The 17,982-nt window shown below is 41.9% G+C and overlaps 2 protein-coding genes across 8 annotated transcripts in view; one reads left to right on the forward strand and one right to left on the reverse strand.

Moving 5' to 3' along the window:
* Window positions 1-4,464, reverse strand: part of ints9 (integrator complex subunit 9) — a 49,706-nt gene extending 45,242 nt beyond the window's left edge. The window contains exon 1 of one of the 2 annotated variants that reach the window (XM_078557437.1): window positions 4,318-4,464. In XM_078557437.1, coding sequence (XP_078413563.1) covers window positions 4,318-4,326 — 9 coding nt within the window. In that variant the 5' untranslated portion in view covers window positions 4,327-4,464. Of the gene's footprint in view, window positions 1-4,216; window positions 4,298-4,317 lie in introns of those variants that run through there. The other variant, XM_078557438.1, reaches the window with a different exon arrangement.
* Window positions 4,465-4,625: 161 nt separating this feature from the next.
* Window positions 4,626-17,982, forward strand: part of LOC144689926 (homeobox-containing protein 1-like) — a 32,462-nt gene continuing 19,105 nt past the window's right edge. For 5 of the 6 annotated variants that reach the window (XM_078557439.1, XM_078557441.1, XM_078557443.1 and 2 more), the window contains exon 1: window positions 4,626-4,900. The gene's annotated coding sequence lies outside the window, so the exon portion shown is untranslated. Of the gene's footprint in view, window positions 4,901-16,176; window positions 16,323-17,982 lie in introns of all 6 variants that reach the window. The other variant, XM_078557440.1, reaches the window with a different exon arrangement.

Consider the following 17,982-nt stretch of genomic DNA (forward strand, 5'->3'; position numbering starts at 1 on the left):
AACAGGGTTTCACTGCCCAAAGAAACACACAAGCATGTGATGCACACTGTTCAGTACTGTTGGACACTCTGCAAACATTGAAGCAATCTGTGGCCATATGCAGTAAGACCTGGGCAACATTCAAGCTTGGGCTAATAGGTAAGTGGCAAGTAACTTTTACACCGCACAATTTTCAGGCAATGGCTATCTCCAACTAGAGAGAATCTAACCATCTCCCCATGACATTCAATAGCATTACCATCGCTGAATCCCCCAACAAATCATGGGGGCTACCAATGACCAGAAATTTAACTGCAGCAGCCATATAAATACTGTGGCTACAAGAGGTCAAATGCTATGAATTCTGTAATAGATAACTTACCTGACTCTCCAAAGCCTGTCCGACATCTACAATGCACAAGTCCAGAGTGTGATGGAATACTCTCCACTTGCCTGAATGAGGGCAGCTCCAACAACACTCAAGAAGCTTGACACCATCCAGGACAAAGCAGTCCACTTGATCAGCACTCCATCCACCACCTTAAACATTCCTCCTCCTTCTTCCTAGGCAGTACCTTGGGATCCAGGATGACTTGCTTCTACTCCAGTTAGATGGGTTCTGAAGTGACTGATAAGTGCTATATACAATCTGCAGACTCTATTACATAACAGGCAGCTGGTGCCCTAAGGGTCAGGCAGATGAGGTGTTTGAAGGTCATGTGCTCGCTAGCCCAGCATTTATGCCCATCCTTAATTGCCCTTCAGAAGGTGGTGGTGAGCTGCCTTCTTGAGCCGCTGTAGTCCAAGTGGTGTAAGGAGTGCTGTTAGGGAGGGGGTTTCAGGATTTTGACCCAGCGACAGTGAAGGAACGGCGTTATATTTCCAAGTCAGGATGGTGAGTGGCTTGGAGGAGAACTTCCAGGTGGTGGTGTTCCCATGAGTCTGCTGCCCTTGTACTTCGAGATGGTAGCAGTTGTGGGTTTGGAAGGTGGTGTCAAAAGGAGTTCCTGCAGTGCATCTTGTAGATGGTACACTCTGCTGCTACTGTGCGTCGGTGGTGGAGGCAGTGAATGTTTGTGGATGGGGTGCCAATCAAGTGGGCTGCTTTGTCCTGGATGGTGTCAAGCTTCTTAAGTATTGTTGGAGCTGCACTCATCCAGGCAATTGAGGAGCATTCCATCACATTCCTGACTGATGTTCAAGAGTAGACTGATGGGGCGGTAATTGGCTGAGTTGGATTTGTCCTGCTTTGTGTGTACAGGACATACCTAGGCAATTTTCCACATTGTCAGGCAGATGCCAGTGTTGTAGATGTACTGGAACAGCTTAGCTAGGACCACAGCAAGTTCTGGAGCACAAGTCTTAGTACTATTGCTGGAATGTTGTCAGAGCCCATAGATTGTGCAGTATGAAGTGCCTTCAGCCGTTTCTTGATACCACGTGGATTGAATCAAATTGGCTGTAGACTGGCATCCATGATGCTGGGGACCACTGGGAGAGGCCGAGATGGATCATCCACTTGGCACAGATTGTAGCAAATGCTTCAGCCTTATCTTTTGCATTGATGTCCTGGGTTCCTCCATCATTGAGGATGGGGGTATTTGTGGAGCCTCCTCCTCCAGCAAGTTGTTTAATTGTCCACCACCATTCACGACTGGATGTGGCAGGAGTGCAAAGCTTCTGGAATAAGCCTTTTCTATTTTTGTCACAAGTCAAGGCCTCCTGTGAGTCAGCGGGTATGCTTATTCTCTATCGAGAATATAAATGCTTAAACGTTCACTCCTCCCACCACTGGCACACAGTAGCAGCAGTGTGTACCATCTACAAGATGCACTGCAGCAACTCGCCAAGCCTCCTTCAACAGCACCTTCCAATCCCACAACCTCTACCACCTAGAAGGACGAGGGCAGCAGATGCCTGGGAACACTACCGCCTGCAAATTCCACTCCAAGTCACACATCATCCTGACTTCAAACTGTATTGCCGTTCCTTCACAGTGGCTGGGTCAAAATCTTAAAATTCTCTTCCTAACAGCACTGTGGGTGTTCTTACACCACATGGACTGCAGTGATTCAAGGTGGCAGCTCACCACCACCTTCTCAAGGGCAATCAGGGATGGGCAACAAATGCTGCCCTAGCCAGTAACACTCACATTCAATGAAAGAATAAAAGAAAACACAGGGAAGCAGTACTAAGAAAAATATTCCTCTCCAATTAAAGTACCACATCATGAATTCAGTCCCCTATTTGATGCAACAACTTGCAGGTTAGAATAGATTTTATAAAACAAAATAGGTTCCAGCCAGCAGGGGTTTTCATCCCTAAACCCGCCACCTTGAATTTTCCAGGTTATTGATCATGTCCTTTCTCAGTGGTGTTATGGCACGGTGGATGGTGAACGCCGAGCTACTCAAATCCCAGAGCGCACTTGAAACAGCTGCCAAAACGGCTTTTGCAATTTATATAGTATGAGGGAGTGGTTTTGAAATCAAGAAATGATGTCCCTGAATAGTTGTGAAGATTTTATAGTAAAGTAAACATTTATTAAAAGAATAAAGAAAAACGAATAAAACACAATTACCTTAAACACATGAATGGTTTCACACAGTGAACAGTACTTTCAAATAGTTCCACAAATCTTAACTTAACTACCCTCAGAGCTAACCTCCCCCTTTTTTGTTCAGTAACTATCATAATAGATTTTAGAACCTATAGAAGTGCAGTAATTTTTGCCACAGTGCTTTTTCCTTGGGTTGTCCTCCGAGGCTGACAGCAACTGCTTCTTTCAGTCTGGCCTCATTCACACTGTCTTCTGGGAGTTTTGACCAGCTACCCTGCTGTCTTCTGGGAGATCTAAACAGCTACCCCCTCATGTAAGCTTCAGTATTTCCTTAAATGCGTTCCTTCCCTTTGATCTCTCTATTATCTCAACCAGTGTCTTCAGAAATGCTTTCTTCCCAGAACTGATTAAATTGTTCTTTACTTTAGCTCTTAGGCTTGTAAAAACAAACTTACTCTATCTTTACCTTATTTCCTTACACCTTTTTACATCCTGCATATACCCCATTTGAACTAAAACAACTCAGTTCAAAACTATTCCTGATATTGCTTTATGTTAAACTCTGATTGAAGTTTCTCTTGGTTCATTAACATATCAAAACCACTGTTACTGTTGACTTTAGGCCCTTAGCGTCACTCTAGTTCTTAATCGAGTTACAGCCTGACTTCCAGTACATAAGAAAATGTGCCAGGGTTATTACCAGAAGAAAAATATTACAATTTCTTGTTTTCTTGACAATGGGCATGCGGTCACTTATGGCAGTGACTGTTAGACAGCAATCACCATATAGCCTGTACTTACATAAGTACATTAAAGAGACGGAAGGAAAAAATGGATGCAAAGCCAAAAGAAGAAACGTTAGAAGGGTTGGGCAAAGGCTTGATCAAACAGACAGGCTTAACATGAGAGCTAGTGAGAATGAGTCAACAGAAGGTATTCCAGACCATGTCCTAGGCAGCTAATAGCACAGCCAGCCGCATGGGGCTTAGGACATGCTAGTCAACATTTATCACTCGGCCAACATCACTAAAAGACCATGGTCGCATTGAATGGCAGAGCAGGATCTACAGGCCTACTCCTGCTCCTATTTCTTATGCTCTAATCTAGCCATTATTGCATTGCTATTTTTGGGAGCTTGCTGTGCACAAATTGGCTGCCGCATTTCCCACATTACAACAGTGACTGCGCCATAAAAGTCCTCCATTGGCTGTAAAGCGCTTCAGGATGTTGTGAAAGGTGCTATATACATGCACATCTTTCTTAACCAGCATGGAAGGAGCCAAACTGTAAGTTAACAAGAAACAACTGGATACAGTGATGGGGCGTGAGGGGGATATTTTGGGCCCTTTTTCATGGGTGAGTTAGGGGCACCTTCCTCATCCTTATCGACGTGAACAGATAAAACTCAGGAAGGAGAAAAGGCCTTTCAATTGAAGCTAAACCCTCCTAGATGACAAACCAGAGCATCCTGAGGTACCTTGAATACAAAACCGTATGGTCTTTGCCTCTACAAATTTGTCCAGCAAATCATTCCAGACATTAGAGTGAAGAAGCATCCCTCCTTACATCTCGCAAAGTGAACACACACAGGTTGTATAAAACTCATCTCGAACTGTGTTAAGCTCATATTGAAAACTGCATGTCCTCTTGCTCCTAGTTGGACTGCCTTGACTTTACCTGAGCTCACAGCCATCCAATAATAGACAAGCCTCCAAGAGGTAACTCCCTCAATCAGTTCTTAAATAAAATAAGACAGGAAAGAAAAAAAAAATCCTCACCAGCTTCATTTTTCCCCGTCAAGCAGCAAAGGCCGTTTCCATGGGGAGCTCACTTCCCCTCCTCCCCTTTCCTGGCCAGGAGGTCAAATGTCAGGGTTCAAGGGAGAAGAGGAAGGAAGGGGGGGGGGGGTGGGTGGCTTGGCGCCGGCCAAGGGAAGTGCGCATGCGTAGATCCGGTCCGGCCGCGAGGCAGGACGGGACCTGTAGTCCGGCGCTGCCCAGACGGGCGCCCGTCAGAACGGCGGCTGGGTGGGCGTGAGCAACTACACATCCCAGCGACCCCCGCGGGCGCGCGCGCCGGTGTCGCCCCGTGAGGGAGGGCGGAGGGAGAGCTGGGCCGCCCCCTCTCTCTCTCTCTCTCTCTCTCTGTGGGAGTTGATGTTGTTAATCATGGCGGGTCTGAGGCAGACAAAGGCGCTGGGACTCACTTCAGAAGTGCAGGTTTAAGAAAGTTTCCTCATGTGTTTCACTTTTAATTAAAAATATAAATGAAAGAGTTACCTCCTTTTGGGGAAAAATCACCCTGGTTATGTTTAAATGGATGAGGCTATTTCTAATAATCACAGAGGAAGCTGAGAAGGTGGTAAGTGTTTTATTTATTTCTGCTGAGAGAGAGAGAGAGAGAGCTGGAGGCTGTTTATTTTTAGTTGTGGGAAGTGATTCTTAAGTTTGTTTTTATGTAAGGCCACTGTACAGAATGTTGTGTTATACCTGCAGCCTTGTGTGTGTGTGTGTGTGTTTTCATCTTAGCATCGAATCAACTCAGGGCTTGTTAGCAACTGTCAAATTTTTAAAGAAAATGCAGAGATTTAAAATAAGAAAGGTGATAATTTATCAAACACAAACAAAGGTGCTTATTCTTTTTTTTTTCCAGAGTGCAGTGTGTCAAAATAGTGACTGTTAACTTAAATCGAGTGAGATGTGACATTTCTGTATAAGGTTTCAATGGCAGAGGGAAGTTAGGAAATGTCCTCTCTGAAGACTCACAAGGGCCATGCAGGCAAGTAAGTTTCCAGTGGACTTTTGCACCAGGCAATCTCACCGTACTTATGGCAGGTTTCCATGTGGAGGCAAAACCCCTGTAAAGTCATGAAATATATGTATAACTGAGCCATTCTGGTCTTATATACTTTTGCTTCTGGTTTAAATGTGTGAAAACATCACAGACTAATTTTAGTATTCTGTCAGCATTTATATAGGCAGCACTAGCTAAACCAGACATGACCTGCTGAGATGATAGTCATGATAATGAAAACTTATAAATGGCAATGCATATGACCAATCTAAAGATGGGTCTTGAAGATGTCAAAGTGAAGGGGCTGTGATTATTTCCTTTGGCAGCTTGTTCCAACGTGGAATTGTCCTTGGGAAGAATTGTTGATACACTGTCTTGGAAACAAACGGTCTTTATAGTTTGTGTGGATGGCTGCCTCGTGTTTTGTCATTACTGCAGGGCACCAGGTACTTGTTTCTGTCGCTTCCTTCCAGTCCATTTCATATTTTATAGAACGTGGTTAGTCTATAGTGATTCCCATTCCAAATCTTTGATCAAAGATGTGGCAAAGGACGGTGTCATCCCATGTTATCATCACTTGTTTGAAGCCAGGTAAGTTATGATAAAGATCATAGGTGGCCTGATATTCTTCAAATGTGACTTTTGACTTTCTGTACTGTGATTTACATCTGAGTTTCCATAATCTTATTGTACATATGCTACGGATCCTGCACTTGGATAGCTTGAAAGTTGAAGGCTCTGCATGCTATCACTCTGCTATAGTTGAAGTGAAGAGTGCTCTCGATGTCCACATCAACTTTCCTCCCTCAACTATTACCAAACACAGATTATTTGGTCATTCATCTCTTTTGCTATTTGTGCTACATTGCTGTATACAAATTAAATTCCACATTTGCCTACATAACAAATATTTCAAAAGTTATACATGGAATGCGGTTAAATGCTTTACAATTTCTTGTCAAGGTACTTTCTTTTATATTTTTTATTTACCCATTTGAGTCTTCCACTATCTTGTTTTTTTTCCTACTTCTTCCATCGTTCCATCTCATTTTCTTTACACTAGATTCAATTTTTAATCTCAATTTTCAAATTTCTTTTACAAAAGCAAAATACCGTGGTTGCTTTAAGTGCTGGGAGGCTGTGCAGTGGAATGATCCTCATTAAATAAGGATTTTAAAGGATCAGAAAATGTAATTTTTTAACTGGATAGCTCCAAGTATGCTAAAAATGGATTGGAATTAAAATTGGTACAAGTTTTCTCTGGGTTATTTCATCATATATAGAGTTGTACAAAGACAATAGCTGAATACAGTTGAGTTCCTTATTTGTGAGGCAGCTGCGCAAACTTGACTATGAATGGAGTGGCAATGGTGGCTACACGTGGCCTTGTTAGAATGGCTGAAAGTACTTGAGTGAATGAGTGACAAAATTAGATCTGCCCAGAAATGCCTTGTTTAAAAGAAAACTTTTCAGCAGGCTACAATAGAGATGTTTTTGTTTTGTCTCTGCATGGTCACTCTTAAGGCGTTCTACAATTCTAAGCTTCCAGCTCAGGCACAGAGTTCTGTGAAGAGCAGGAAAGTAAAGAAAAAGGCTTTGTGCCAGCACAGAATTGCAAGGTGCTGATTCCAGGAGAAATGCCTTGTCTAGAAATAATGCTTGGGAGAAAGAGTTGTGGTTGGTTTGTTCGTTCTTGTAAATAACGATAAATTATAAGGACATAAAATAAAGCCAGGGATGAGAAATAATCATTCAATTCACTCAATCATTTCAACTGGTCCAGTGAGTCTCCAACAGCATCTTCAACTCCACAATGTCTTCAACTCCTGTCTTGTGTGCTGGATCATTCCAAGGGTTTATCACCCTATGAGTAAGGAGATTTTTTCTAAGGTCTTTCTGTCTTTCGGGTGAGATGTTAAACTGAGGTTTATCTGCCCTCTAAGGTGGATGTACAAGACCCCATGGTGGCATTTTCGAAGAAGAGCAGAGGGTTATCTCCGGTGTCCTGGCCCATGTGGCAGTGGCGTAGTGGCATTGTCACTGGACTGGTACTCCAGATACCCAGTGTAATTCTCCGGGGACACGGGTTTGAATCCCACCATGGCAGATGATGAAATTTGAATTCAATGAAAAATCTGGAATTAAAAGTCTAATGATGACATGAAACCATTGTCGATTGTCAGAAAAACCCATCTGATTCATGAATGTCCTTTAGGGAAGGAAATCTGCAGTCCTTACCTGGCCTACATGTGACTCTAGACCCACAGCAATATGGGTGACTCTTAAAATGCCCTCTGAAATGAACTAGCCAGCCACTCAGCTCTCAAGGGCAATTAGGGATGGACAATAAATGCAGACCAGCCAGTGATGCCCACATTTCATGAATGAGTAAAAAAAAATTCAACATGACAAATGCATATTATCTGGTCATTATCACATTGCTGTTTGCAGGAGTTTGCTGTGTGCAAATTGGTTGCTGTGTTCCCTACATTACAACAGTGACTGTCCTTCAAAACTTCTTCACTGGCTGTAAAGTGTTTTGGGACATCCTGAGGTTGTGAAAGGCACTAAATACATGCAAGTTCATTCTTTTGACATATGGCTGCCAGAATTTTAACAGCATTGAAAGTGAAGTCAGATGAGTGCTTTCTAGAGCCTTAGCATGACCTGTGTGGATTTATCCCCGTCTTCTGTCTATACATCTCAACATTCTTTTTGCCTTTTAACTATTTCTCCACGTTTTTGCAATGTTACGTTGTCACCCCCAGGCTGCTTCTCTGCTGACTCTTTGATGCTTCCATTGAATACCTTCGAACACTTTTCTTTCTTCTAGTGATCATTGCTTTGCATTTGGTGGTATTAAATTCCATTTGCTGATTACCTGTGTAAATATGAACTTTTTCACAAGGCCCTAATTGCAATTCTCTTTATTTCAGTATTTTCTGCAAATTTAGCAAGCTAACAATTTGTTCCTTTTGCCCTGCAATGTAGGATCTGTGCAAAGATTCCCTTGACCAGTTTTGACTTCCTACGTGTAGCACCACGCCTCTCAAGAGGACACGGTTTCCTATCTTTTTTTTTGTCCGGTTTTTTATCCAGTCCCACAATCTTCTCAGGATTTCCATGTATTGTAATTTATTGTAGTTTAACTAGTTCCCTTTCAATTGGGAATTTGTTAAATGTTTTCTGGCAGAACACACAGCTTGCATCTTATGGCACCTTTCATGTTCTCGAAATCTTCCAAAGCCCTTTACAGCGATTATACTTTTGAAATGTAATCACCATTGTTTTATCTGCAAACATGGCAGCCAGTTTGTGCATGACAAGATCCCACAAATAGTCAATAAGACAAATAACCTGTTGTTAATTGATGTTGGTGGAGAGAGAAATGTTGGCTAGGTCAACAGGAAGACTGCCTGCTCTTTTAATAGTGGCATGGGATCTTCTATATCTCTGTGAGCTGCATTGAAGTGGTAGAACCCATCAAAGATGGGTAAAAGGGGATCTGTCTTCAGTTACTGCTAATACCATTTTTATTTTAAGTTTTCAGCCTTTGCCATTTTTCTTTTTATTGCTTTTGGCTGAAACCTAGGTTTGGCCTCTCCTTAGTTACTCAGTCCAGTGTAGGCAAAGCCCATAGTTGTTGTTTGGTCTTGTCTGGATGTTGCTCAAAGGATTAGAATCTCCTATTTGTTGGCTGGTAGTGCTGAGTTTAGCAGGTTGTTTACTGATTCAGCTGACTGAAGTATAGCTTCCAGTGTATTACTAAGACCAGGGTTCAAAATACATGGGGGCAGAAAGTGAATTTGTCCTGGAAACCTCACAAATAGCCCCTGAAAACTCAATGGTGAGGGCAAAATATTTAAGAAAGATCCCCCTGTGTATTTTGATTGGAGTAGCAGCAAGCACAGGGACAGAATCTGTGAGGAGCTGCTCCTCTAATCACAGATTCTGTGTCTCCCTTATTGTTTCTCTAGTTCCTCCACCCACAGATCCCCTTTCTTCCACTCTTTTTTTTGTTCTGATTTTACTTTCTTGGGCAGCAGCATGACAGGAATCCACCCTGGGCTATGGTGAGCCCCTTGTCTTTGCAGATGGTGAGCTGCAGATGGCAGGGGATGATGCAGGTGGTCTTGTTGTGCTGGGCATCATTGCCAGCCAGCTCCAGGATCTCAGTGCTGGCCAGGGAGACGGGAGCTCTGGCCTCGACATAGCAGGGGTCAAAATATGACTTTCGTGGGCTCCTCTTGAGATTTTCTTGAGGGTTTCTTTTTGATTTTCAGGAGCTACTTTTTGGTTTTCAGGGGCTCCTTTTTCATTCTCTCTGCTGCTTTATTGGGCGATGCAGTCACTTAGTAACATTACTTTCTGTATTTGTGTCGAATTTTTTTTAGCGTTTCCTTCTTTAGATAAGAGAGCACAAATACTCAAGATTGTATATTTATTATAAATAAATCTCCCATGCTCCATTTCCAAAATGAAAATTCTAAATACTTGGCACAAGATTACTTGTTGGAAATGAGACTCACATGCAGCTCTTGGGCATTGGGTAGGGAGGAGGTGAAAGTGCAGGTATTCTTATCTCCTGCACTTGCATGGGAAGATGCCTTGGGAAGTTTATAAGCTCTGTGTTTCTAAAAAATAAACATATTGTAGAAAGGATCTGCCTCGTCTGTGGTCTTACTGCATGACTGACAGACTGACATTCCATTTTCACTGTCTATAGATAAGTTAAGTTTATGTTGCTGTCGACTGGCCGTCTGTGTTTTTTCTCACTGAAAAGCTGATTTGAAAATGTAGCGTTTGACAGAGTTTATAGCAAATCCCCTGATAGTTATATTAGCCCACCACAACATAAAGACACTTTCTATTATTATGTGTCAAAGGAAACCCTTTTGGGATCAAAACGTGATCTGCTGAAATCATCAATGTCGACTGAACACATTCCACTTTGTTGAAATTAAGTGAACTAGACATTGGTCGTCCTTCATTTTAGGTTTTACTTGTTTTATTGGAAACTGCTCATTTCATAAGGCATTTATATATTTGGTAAATGGTGCAGACTGTTTATTGGATTAGACAGCGGAGCAGGGAAAAATTCACACCATTCTGATCTTCATTGTGTGTGGACATACATTCAAAACTCATCGGCAACCTCACTACACCAGCTGAGATTAGTTCAGATCACGGGTTCTATATGTTGTCTGTGAGCATTAACCAGCAAATAACAGTAGTTAAGAATGCAAACCTGGATGAAATATCTCACCTAATTTGACATTTGCGTTTAGTAAGTGAGTTCACAATACCAGGTTGATTAAATTCCTGTGCTGTACACCCCAAAATTCTTTCAGTCCACCTCTGAAATATGTATATAAAAAATTGAGGCTTGCTCGGTAGAGTGGGGAGAGTTCTACGCTTTTCTGGCTGGTTTACACCTTACAAGGGTCGCCGTGCTATGAAACCTCCTAGTTTTTTTTAAAACAAGCACATCAGTTCTGCCCCAGGAAGACACAGTTCCTTCACGCATCACTGACCTAGGCAGCGCGCCAGTAAGCTTCCTTCCTCAAAGTCGGTTGCATAACTGCTCCTCCAATCGGAGATTCTGTCTCTAGAGGAGCGGCAAGATCTGGAGAGACAGAATCTGTGATTGGAGGAGCAGCTCCTCACAGATTCTATCTCTCCCACATACGGGGGCAACTTTTCTTTCAACGGTTGCCCCCGTGATTGAATTTTCACAGGAGTTTTGGGGGAGAATTTCTCTGCCACTGTGTATTTTGAACCCTGCAGCGCAGTGACTCCTGTGCAGTAACCGGTGGATGCGGCCGATGGGGAACTGGAGACTGGCCCTGGAAGAGCGGGACTTGGCTTTGCCCCGAGCAGGTGCAAGACACCAGGGCCACTGCCTGTCAGGGAGGAACTGCTGCAGGCTCCATGCTCTCTCTCTTGTCCTACGCTTGCTAGACCCTGGCTCCGGGCCATCGGGGGATCTGCCTATAACTGTGTAGGGGCCTGGCTTCAACTGGGTGGGTTTGCACTTTGGGAGTGGCTGGCACTTGGTGGGCAGCAGCCCAGACTGTGCAAGTCCCTCTCTCACCATAGAGGGGGTGGAGAGAGGTGGTAGACCATTATCTTGTGGTTCTGTTTTATTAAATTCTGTTCTGTAACTTGGTACTTTGAACTGACATTTCTATCAAGGTGTTATCTATCCTGCACTGTGAGGAAACATTCATCTAAGTTGTCACTGTGGCTCAGTTGGCTTATGGTTGAAATTCTTGATCAGATTACAATATTTAATCTCATTCCCTATGTTAAACTTTTTCTGTAGATTTACACCTATGCTCTTTCTCTGCAGCCCTGCAATTTCTGTTTCGTTGCATCAAATAGTTGGAATTTGAGATGAATCTGATCTTAGTTTATTATTGTAAATTGGTAATTGTATTTAGAATCCAAATATGAGAGAAAATACCAAGGAACTAAGAATAGTATCCTGAACTCATGTGAAAATGAAAAAGGATCTCCCGAAAACCAAAAGGTAACCCTCAAAAATCTCAAGATGATATCTTGGGGGATTGGGGATGCAGAATTTGGTCCCTGATTAAGTTCTAACATAATTTGGTCCAGTGATTTTATGTAGAATTGACAGCATAAACAAGCCATTCAGCCTAACCAGTCTGTACCAGTGTTTATGCTGCACACGAGCCTCCTTCCACCCTACTTCAAATCCCCCTACCTGAATCTCCTTGTTTGTATTTAAGTGGCGTAGTGGTAATGTCACTGGGAGAGTAATCCAGAGGCCAAGGCTAATGCTCTGGGAGCGTGGGTTCAAATCCCATCATGGCAGCTGGCGGAATTTAAATTCAATTAAATCTGGAATTGAAAGCTAGTTTCAATAATCTGACCAAGAAACTATCATCAATTGTTATAAAAACCCACCTGGTTCACTAATGTCCTTCAGGGAAGGAAATCTGCCATCCTTGCCCAGTCTGGCCTATGTGTGATGACATGTGACTCCAGAACCACAGCAATGTGGTTGACTCTTAACTGCCCTCTGCAATGGCCTAGCAAGCCACTCAGTTCAATAAATGCTGGCATTGCCAGTGATGCAGACATCCCATAAAAGAATAGCTAAAAAAAATTAAGATATGGAAGAAATTTCTCAGAAAATATTAAACGTTGTGAAGGAAGTTCATTAATATCCAGAAGGCTGGGGATGTCACCACTAGAAGATTTATTATCTTGGCTGGCTTTCTTTTTCTGCTTAATTAGTGCCTTTAAGAGAGAAAATAATCAGGTGTAAATGCAAATAGACTTCTGGGATCTTCTCCATCTTTCAGCTGGGAGCTTGGAAAATGAGTGTCAGTGTGCTATTTGCCCATAGGGGCATCACAGCTGAACCCAATCCTGTTATGTAGCATTTTCAGCAGTTATTGGGTAGTGATCAACACCGTCAAAACAGATTAGTCAGCCATGTCATCTTTCATTGTGGAACTTTGTATTTAAAATGCCCTCCCTGTTTGTCAATATAACAATCATGGCACAAAAAAAATCATTTTGCATAAAGCACACTTGAGAGACACGGTTAGGGCCATATAACAAGAACTCTTTCCTCTTCCCCATCTTTTGTAATGTTTCTACTCGGTGTGCAAAGCCCACTTCCCACCACCTAGGTGCACTGAAGAACCAATGGCTGGAGAGCTGTTGTTTCCCAGCAAAATTTCTGTTCATCTTTATTCTCTTATTCCATCTGTATAGTTACAAGAGACAGAGAATTAAGCAAGCAAGTGTTTAAAGGTGAAGAGGATGACATTATTTTCATAATTCAATTTTCAAACAAAATCACCGGCTAATGTTGAAGTCAATTAACTATCCACTTATAATAAAAACAGAAAATGCTGTGAATACTCAGCAACTTGCACAGTATCTGTGGAAAAGAGAAACAATTGAAGTTTTGGGTCAATGATCTTTCATCAGAATGGGAGCAGGTGTGATCTGTTGGGAAAAAAAGCAGCAAAGAGGCAATTAAAATATTGCACGGAGTGAGGGAAACAAAGTGGGAGAAATTATTTTACAGGCAAATTTAGATTCAATAACGGTATCCAAGACCTGGCTATAAGCTGGGCAAGAAGGGGGAAAAAGACAATTGTGATCTAATATTAGGAGTAATCAAAAAGATGGCAAAGGAGCTGGTGTGGCAATACTGGCTTGTAATACAGGAAATACATAAGGGCTGATGTAGACCAAGTAAAGGAGATAGGCAAATTCAATAAGGTTTGAATTGAAAGATTTACTAAGTGCCAGGGACTGAACAGGATACACCCAAGGAAGACACGGAAGTCCTAAAGATGATATTTCAGGGCTCCATTGTGTGGATATTTACTGCAGATCTTAAAATCATGGGAAGAAACTGGAAGACTAGCTTTAGCAAGCGTAAATGATCCATTTATGAGCTATCCTAAATCAGTGTAGCTATTAGCGCACTCAGGATTGTTCAGCAAATGCTGCCTAATTGCCGCTTTTTGAATTACCAGGGAGCTTGGGGAGCCTATAGTTTCCTGTTGTTTTGTCCATGGCAATGCCTTGGTCAATCAGAGTCCACGTGCCAACCAATCAGCACCCTTTTCTCCTGTGGTATAAATTATGATCATTTGAAATTTGGCATTTTTGCGTTGTCACGATGAGTGCAAGACGAAAAGCTTCAGCAGCATGTCTGTCTTTTCACCAACATTCAAGACAAGCTCTGCAGTAGGATTAGAAAAATGAACAAGAATGTCAGGATTATTGGTGGGGGAGATTTCAATTACCCACTTATCTATTAGGACCAAAAGAAGGAGTAAATGGAGAAATAGGAATAGAATTTCTAAAGCGTGTAGAGGATTCCTTCCTCTCTGAGGGAGGAGTTGTTTCTATAGATTTGGTATAGGTGATTAAATAGATCAGGGAGATGAGCTGAATGTGGATGAGCACCTCGGGAATAGCGACCCAATATGATATGGTTTAAGATTCAACTGGAAAGGGAAAAAGTTAGTACAGCACAGAACAAGAGATTAGGTTACAACAGCCTTTAGAAAGATGAAGAGCAAACTAGCTGAGGTTTGAGGAGAAATTGGCACACAGGATCATGTAGCAACAGTGAGACTTTTTTATTAAAGAGGCTGTAAAGGTACAGATTAATATTTCATTTTAAAAGGAAGCTATTTGCAATGCCTTGGATAAGTAAAGGATATTAGAAATCAGTTACAATTTAAAAAAAGAATAAAAGAAAAATTCATGAGAAAACTAAAAGAAAACATGGACATTTAATTGGTTAAGATTGGGATTGGAAAGCCATGGGGACACAGTAGAAAGAACATCAGTAAAAGGGAGGTGGAACCCCTGAGAAGACAGAATTGCCAATTTGCAGGCGATTAAAATGGTGAGGTACTGTAAGTAATTTGCACCGCTCTTTAGTAAAGGGGATATCAGAAAGCAGTTAATCCTGAAGAAGTTGAGAGTAAACTACATGATAGACAGTGGAGATGTTAGGGGAGATGGCATTGTGGCGGTAATGTTGCTGGACTAGTAATCCAGAGGCCCGGGCTAATGCTTTGGGGACATGGCTTTAAATCCCACCATGACAGCTGGTGGAATTTAAAATTAAATTAATAAACCTGGAATATAAAGCTAGTTTAAGTAATGGTGATTGTGACAACTGTAATTGTTGTAAAAGCCCATCTGGTTCCCTTTAGGGAAGGAAAGCTGCCATCCTTACCTCATCTGGTGTATAGCTGACTCCAGACCCACAGCAATGTGGTTGACTCTTAACTGCCCTCTGAAATGATTTAGCAAGCCACTCAGTTCAAAAGCAATTAGGGATGGGCAACAATTACTGGCCTTGTCTCCAACACCCACATCCCGTGAAAGAATTAAAAAAAACAGATGACGGATTAAGAAAATATAGATTGGTAAGTTGGGGTAAAGCAAGTGGAATTGGCAAGGCCTGTTGAATACATCCTGGTATCCAAAAGGAGGAAGTTTCAGAGGCCCTATTTGTGTGTTGAAAGACTAGGGGTTACTAGTATGGTACCCATTTTTTAAAAGGGTGCTAATCGAAGTAATTACAGAGCAACTAGTTAGGGAAAATATCAGTGTCTTAATTAAGGATGAAATTACCACGCATCTAAAAGAGAAATTAGAAGTGCTCAGCACAGATTCCTAAAGGGATGACTGTGCTTGACTAGTAGGATTCTTTTGGGAAGTAACAGACATGCAGGGGCTGTCGCTGATGTGGACTTTTGGAAATACCTTGACAAGATACAGGGTATCACTTGGGTGATTGTTAGAGAAGAGTTATGGACTTAGGAGGAGGTTAGAAATATGGATTAAAAATTGGTTCAAAAGGATAAAACTGAGTAGTAGGTAAAGAGCGGTTGGAATAGGCAGTGACGTAGGAACGTGGGAACAGGAACCCATTTGGCCCCTTGAGCCTGCTCCATCATTCAATTAGATCATGGTTGATCATCTACTTCACCATTTTCCCACACTATCGCCATATTCCTTGATATCTTTAATATCTAGAAATCTATCGATCTCAGCCTTGAATGTACTCGACAATTGAACCTCCGTAGCCCTCTCGGGTAAAGAATTCCAAAGATTCACCACCCTCGGAGTGAAGAAATTCCTCCATATCTTGGACCTAAATGGCCTTCAGCCTATTCTGAGACTGTGTCCCCCTGACTCCAGACCACCCTCCTGCATCTACCTTGTTGAGTCCCGTAAGAATTTTCTATGTTTCAATGCGATCACCTCTCATTCTGTGCCAGCATTCAGATTTGCTTCCATTTCTGTTCAATTCTGTCTTTATCAAGGATCAGGATATTGGCCCAGGGGAATTGGTGTCAAAGTTTTAAGCTGATGCCAAGAACACAAGCTGGAGTTAATTCGTCAGAAGAGCAAAGGAAGCTGCAAGAGGATATTGATAAGATGGAGGAATAGGCTACAAAAAAAGTGGCAAGTAAATGTGAAGTGAATACATTTAAGCAAAAAAAAAGAGCAATAATTATACTCTGAATCTACATATGCTGGGTGCTGCATAAGGGCAGAAGGATTTTTTTTCGGAGGGGGGCAGCTTCATAGGACATTAAAGCCATTCAGATAAAGCACTTTTAGGGGAAAAAAAGGATGGAAATTTATCACTAAATATAGAATAAAAGCAGAGATGAGCTTTTAAAAAATAAACTTCAGCTAGAATACCGTGTGTGGTATTGGGCTTTAAGCTATAGGACAGATCAAGAGGATACAATGCAGATTCTCTACAATGCTGCATGGTATGAAGAAATGTAAAGATCAATTTTTAAAAACTGGGCCCTTAACAGCAGATTACAGGTGATGTAAGAGTTTAAAATATTGAAAGGATGAGACATGGAAGATGGCAGCAAACAATCTAGCCACAGATCTGGAGCAATGGGCCATACCTACAAGATAAAATGCAAGAGATTTAGAACAGAGGGCAAGAGAAATCTCTTCACACATGCAATAAGTTGTGTGCTGTGGAATTCACTTCAAGGTTAGTGGTAGAGGCCGAGGCTGTGTCAATTTTTAAGGTTAGATTAGATAAGTAGATGAAGGAAAATGTGATTAGGACTATATGCTTACTTTATTCCCTCATGGCATGTGGGTGTCATTGGCAAGGCCAGCATTCTTTGCCCATCCTTGTCAGCCGCTCAGTTCAAGGACAATTTAGGCCATTTCAGAGGGCAGTTAAGAGTCACTCCTGTGGTTCTGGAGTGATAGGTAGGCCAGACCAGGTAAGGATGGCCGATTTCCTTCGCTGAAGGACGTTAATGAACCAATTGAGTTTTTTTTTAAACAATCGATGGTAGTTTCATGATCACCATTACTGAGACTAGCTATATATTCCAGATGTGTTAATTGAATTTAAAATCCACCAGCTACCGTGGTGGGACTTGAATCCTTGTCTCCAGAGCATTAGCTGGGATCTCTGGGTTATTAATCAAGTGACATTACCACTGCAACACCATCTCCCCTTGCAGGGAGATTTGGCATCTATCCATTTTGTAACCTCTGTGCAAGATATTTAAGCAATTTCAATAATTGGATTAAAAATCTCCTTGGTAATATTGTTGATGTATACCACTAGAGACCAGCTTGGAACTATTATCTCTGTGCCAGGAATGAGAGTTCGAGACACTGGGTCTTTTTGTAGATAGATTTTAGAGCAAATGTTATTTACAGCACACACACACTGATGCAAAGGAGATGGGCAATCTTGTGTGACAGTTGCAGCACCCAATACAGTGTCTCCCTAACTCAGCGGGAAGGCCATTATATCACCACCTTCATTCTATGAACTTTATCCTTAGTCTAACCACCATGAGCTTATCCTTCCACAGATTTGGTATTAGTGAGTGGAAGCTCCATAACAGTCTCACAACATAATAAGCTGTATTGCCTCCTTACACGTACAGAAAAGATAAACATGCAGGCGTCAACACAGATGGATTTAACAGCAACCTGTTTTAATTTAGCTCCTTTAATGTAATAAAAGCACTTCAGAGACATTATAAAACAAAATATAACACCAAGGAGATATTATGATACAATGAGGAGATATTAGCACAAGTGACCCAAAAGCTTGGTCAAAGAAGTAAGTT

This window comes from Cetorhinus maximus, chromosome 14 (assembly GCF_964194155.1).
Source record: "Cetorhinus maximus chromosome 14, sCetMax3.hap1.1, whole genome shotgun sequence".
Taxonomy (NCBI): Eukaryota; Metazoa; Chordata; class Chondrichthyes; order Lamniformes; family Cetorhinidae; genus Cetorhinus; species Cetorhinus maximus.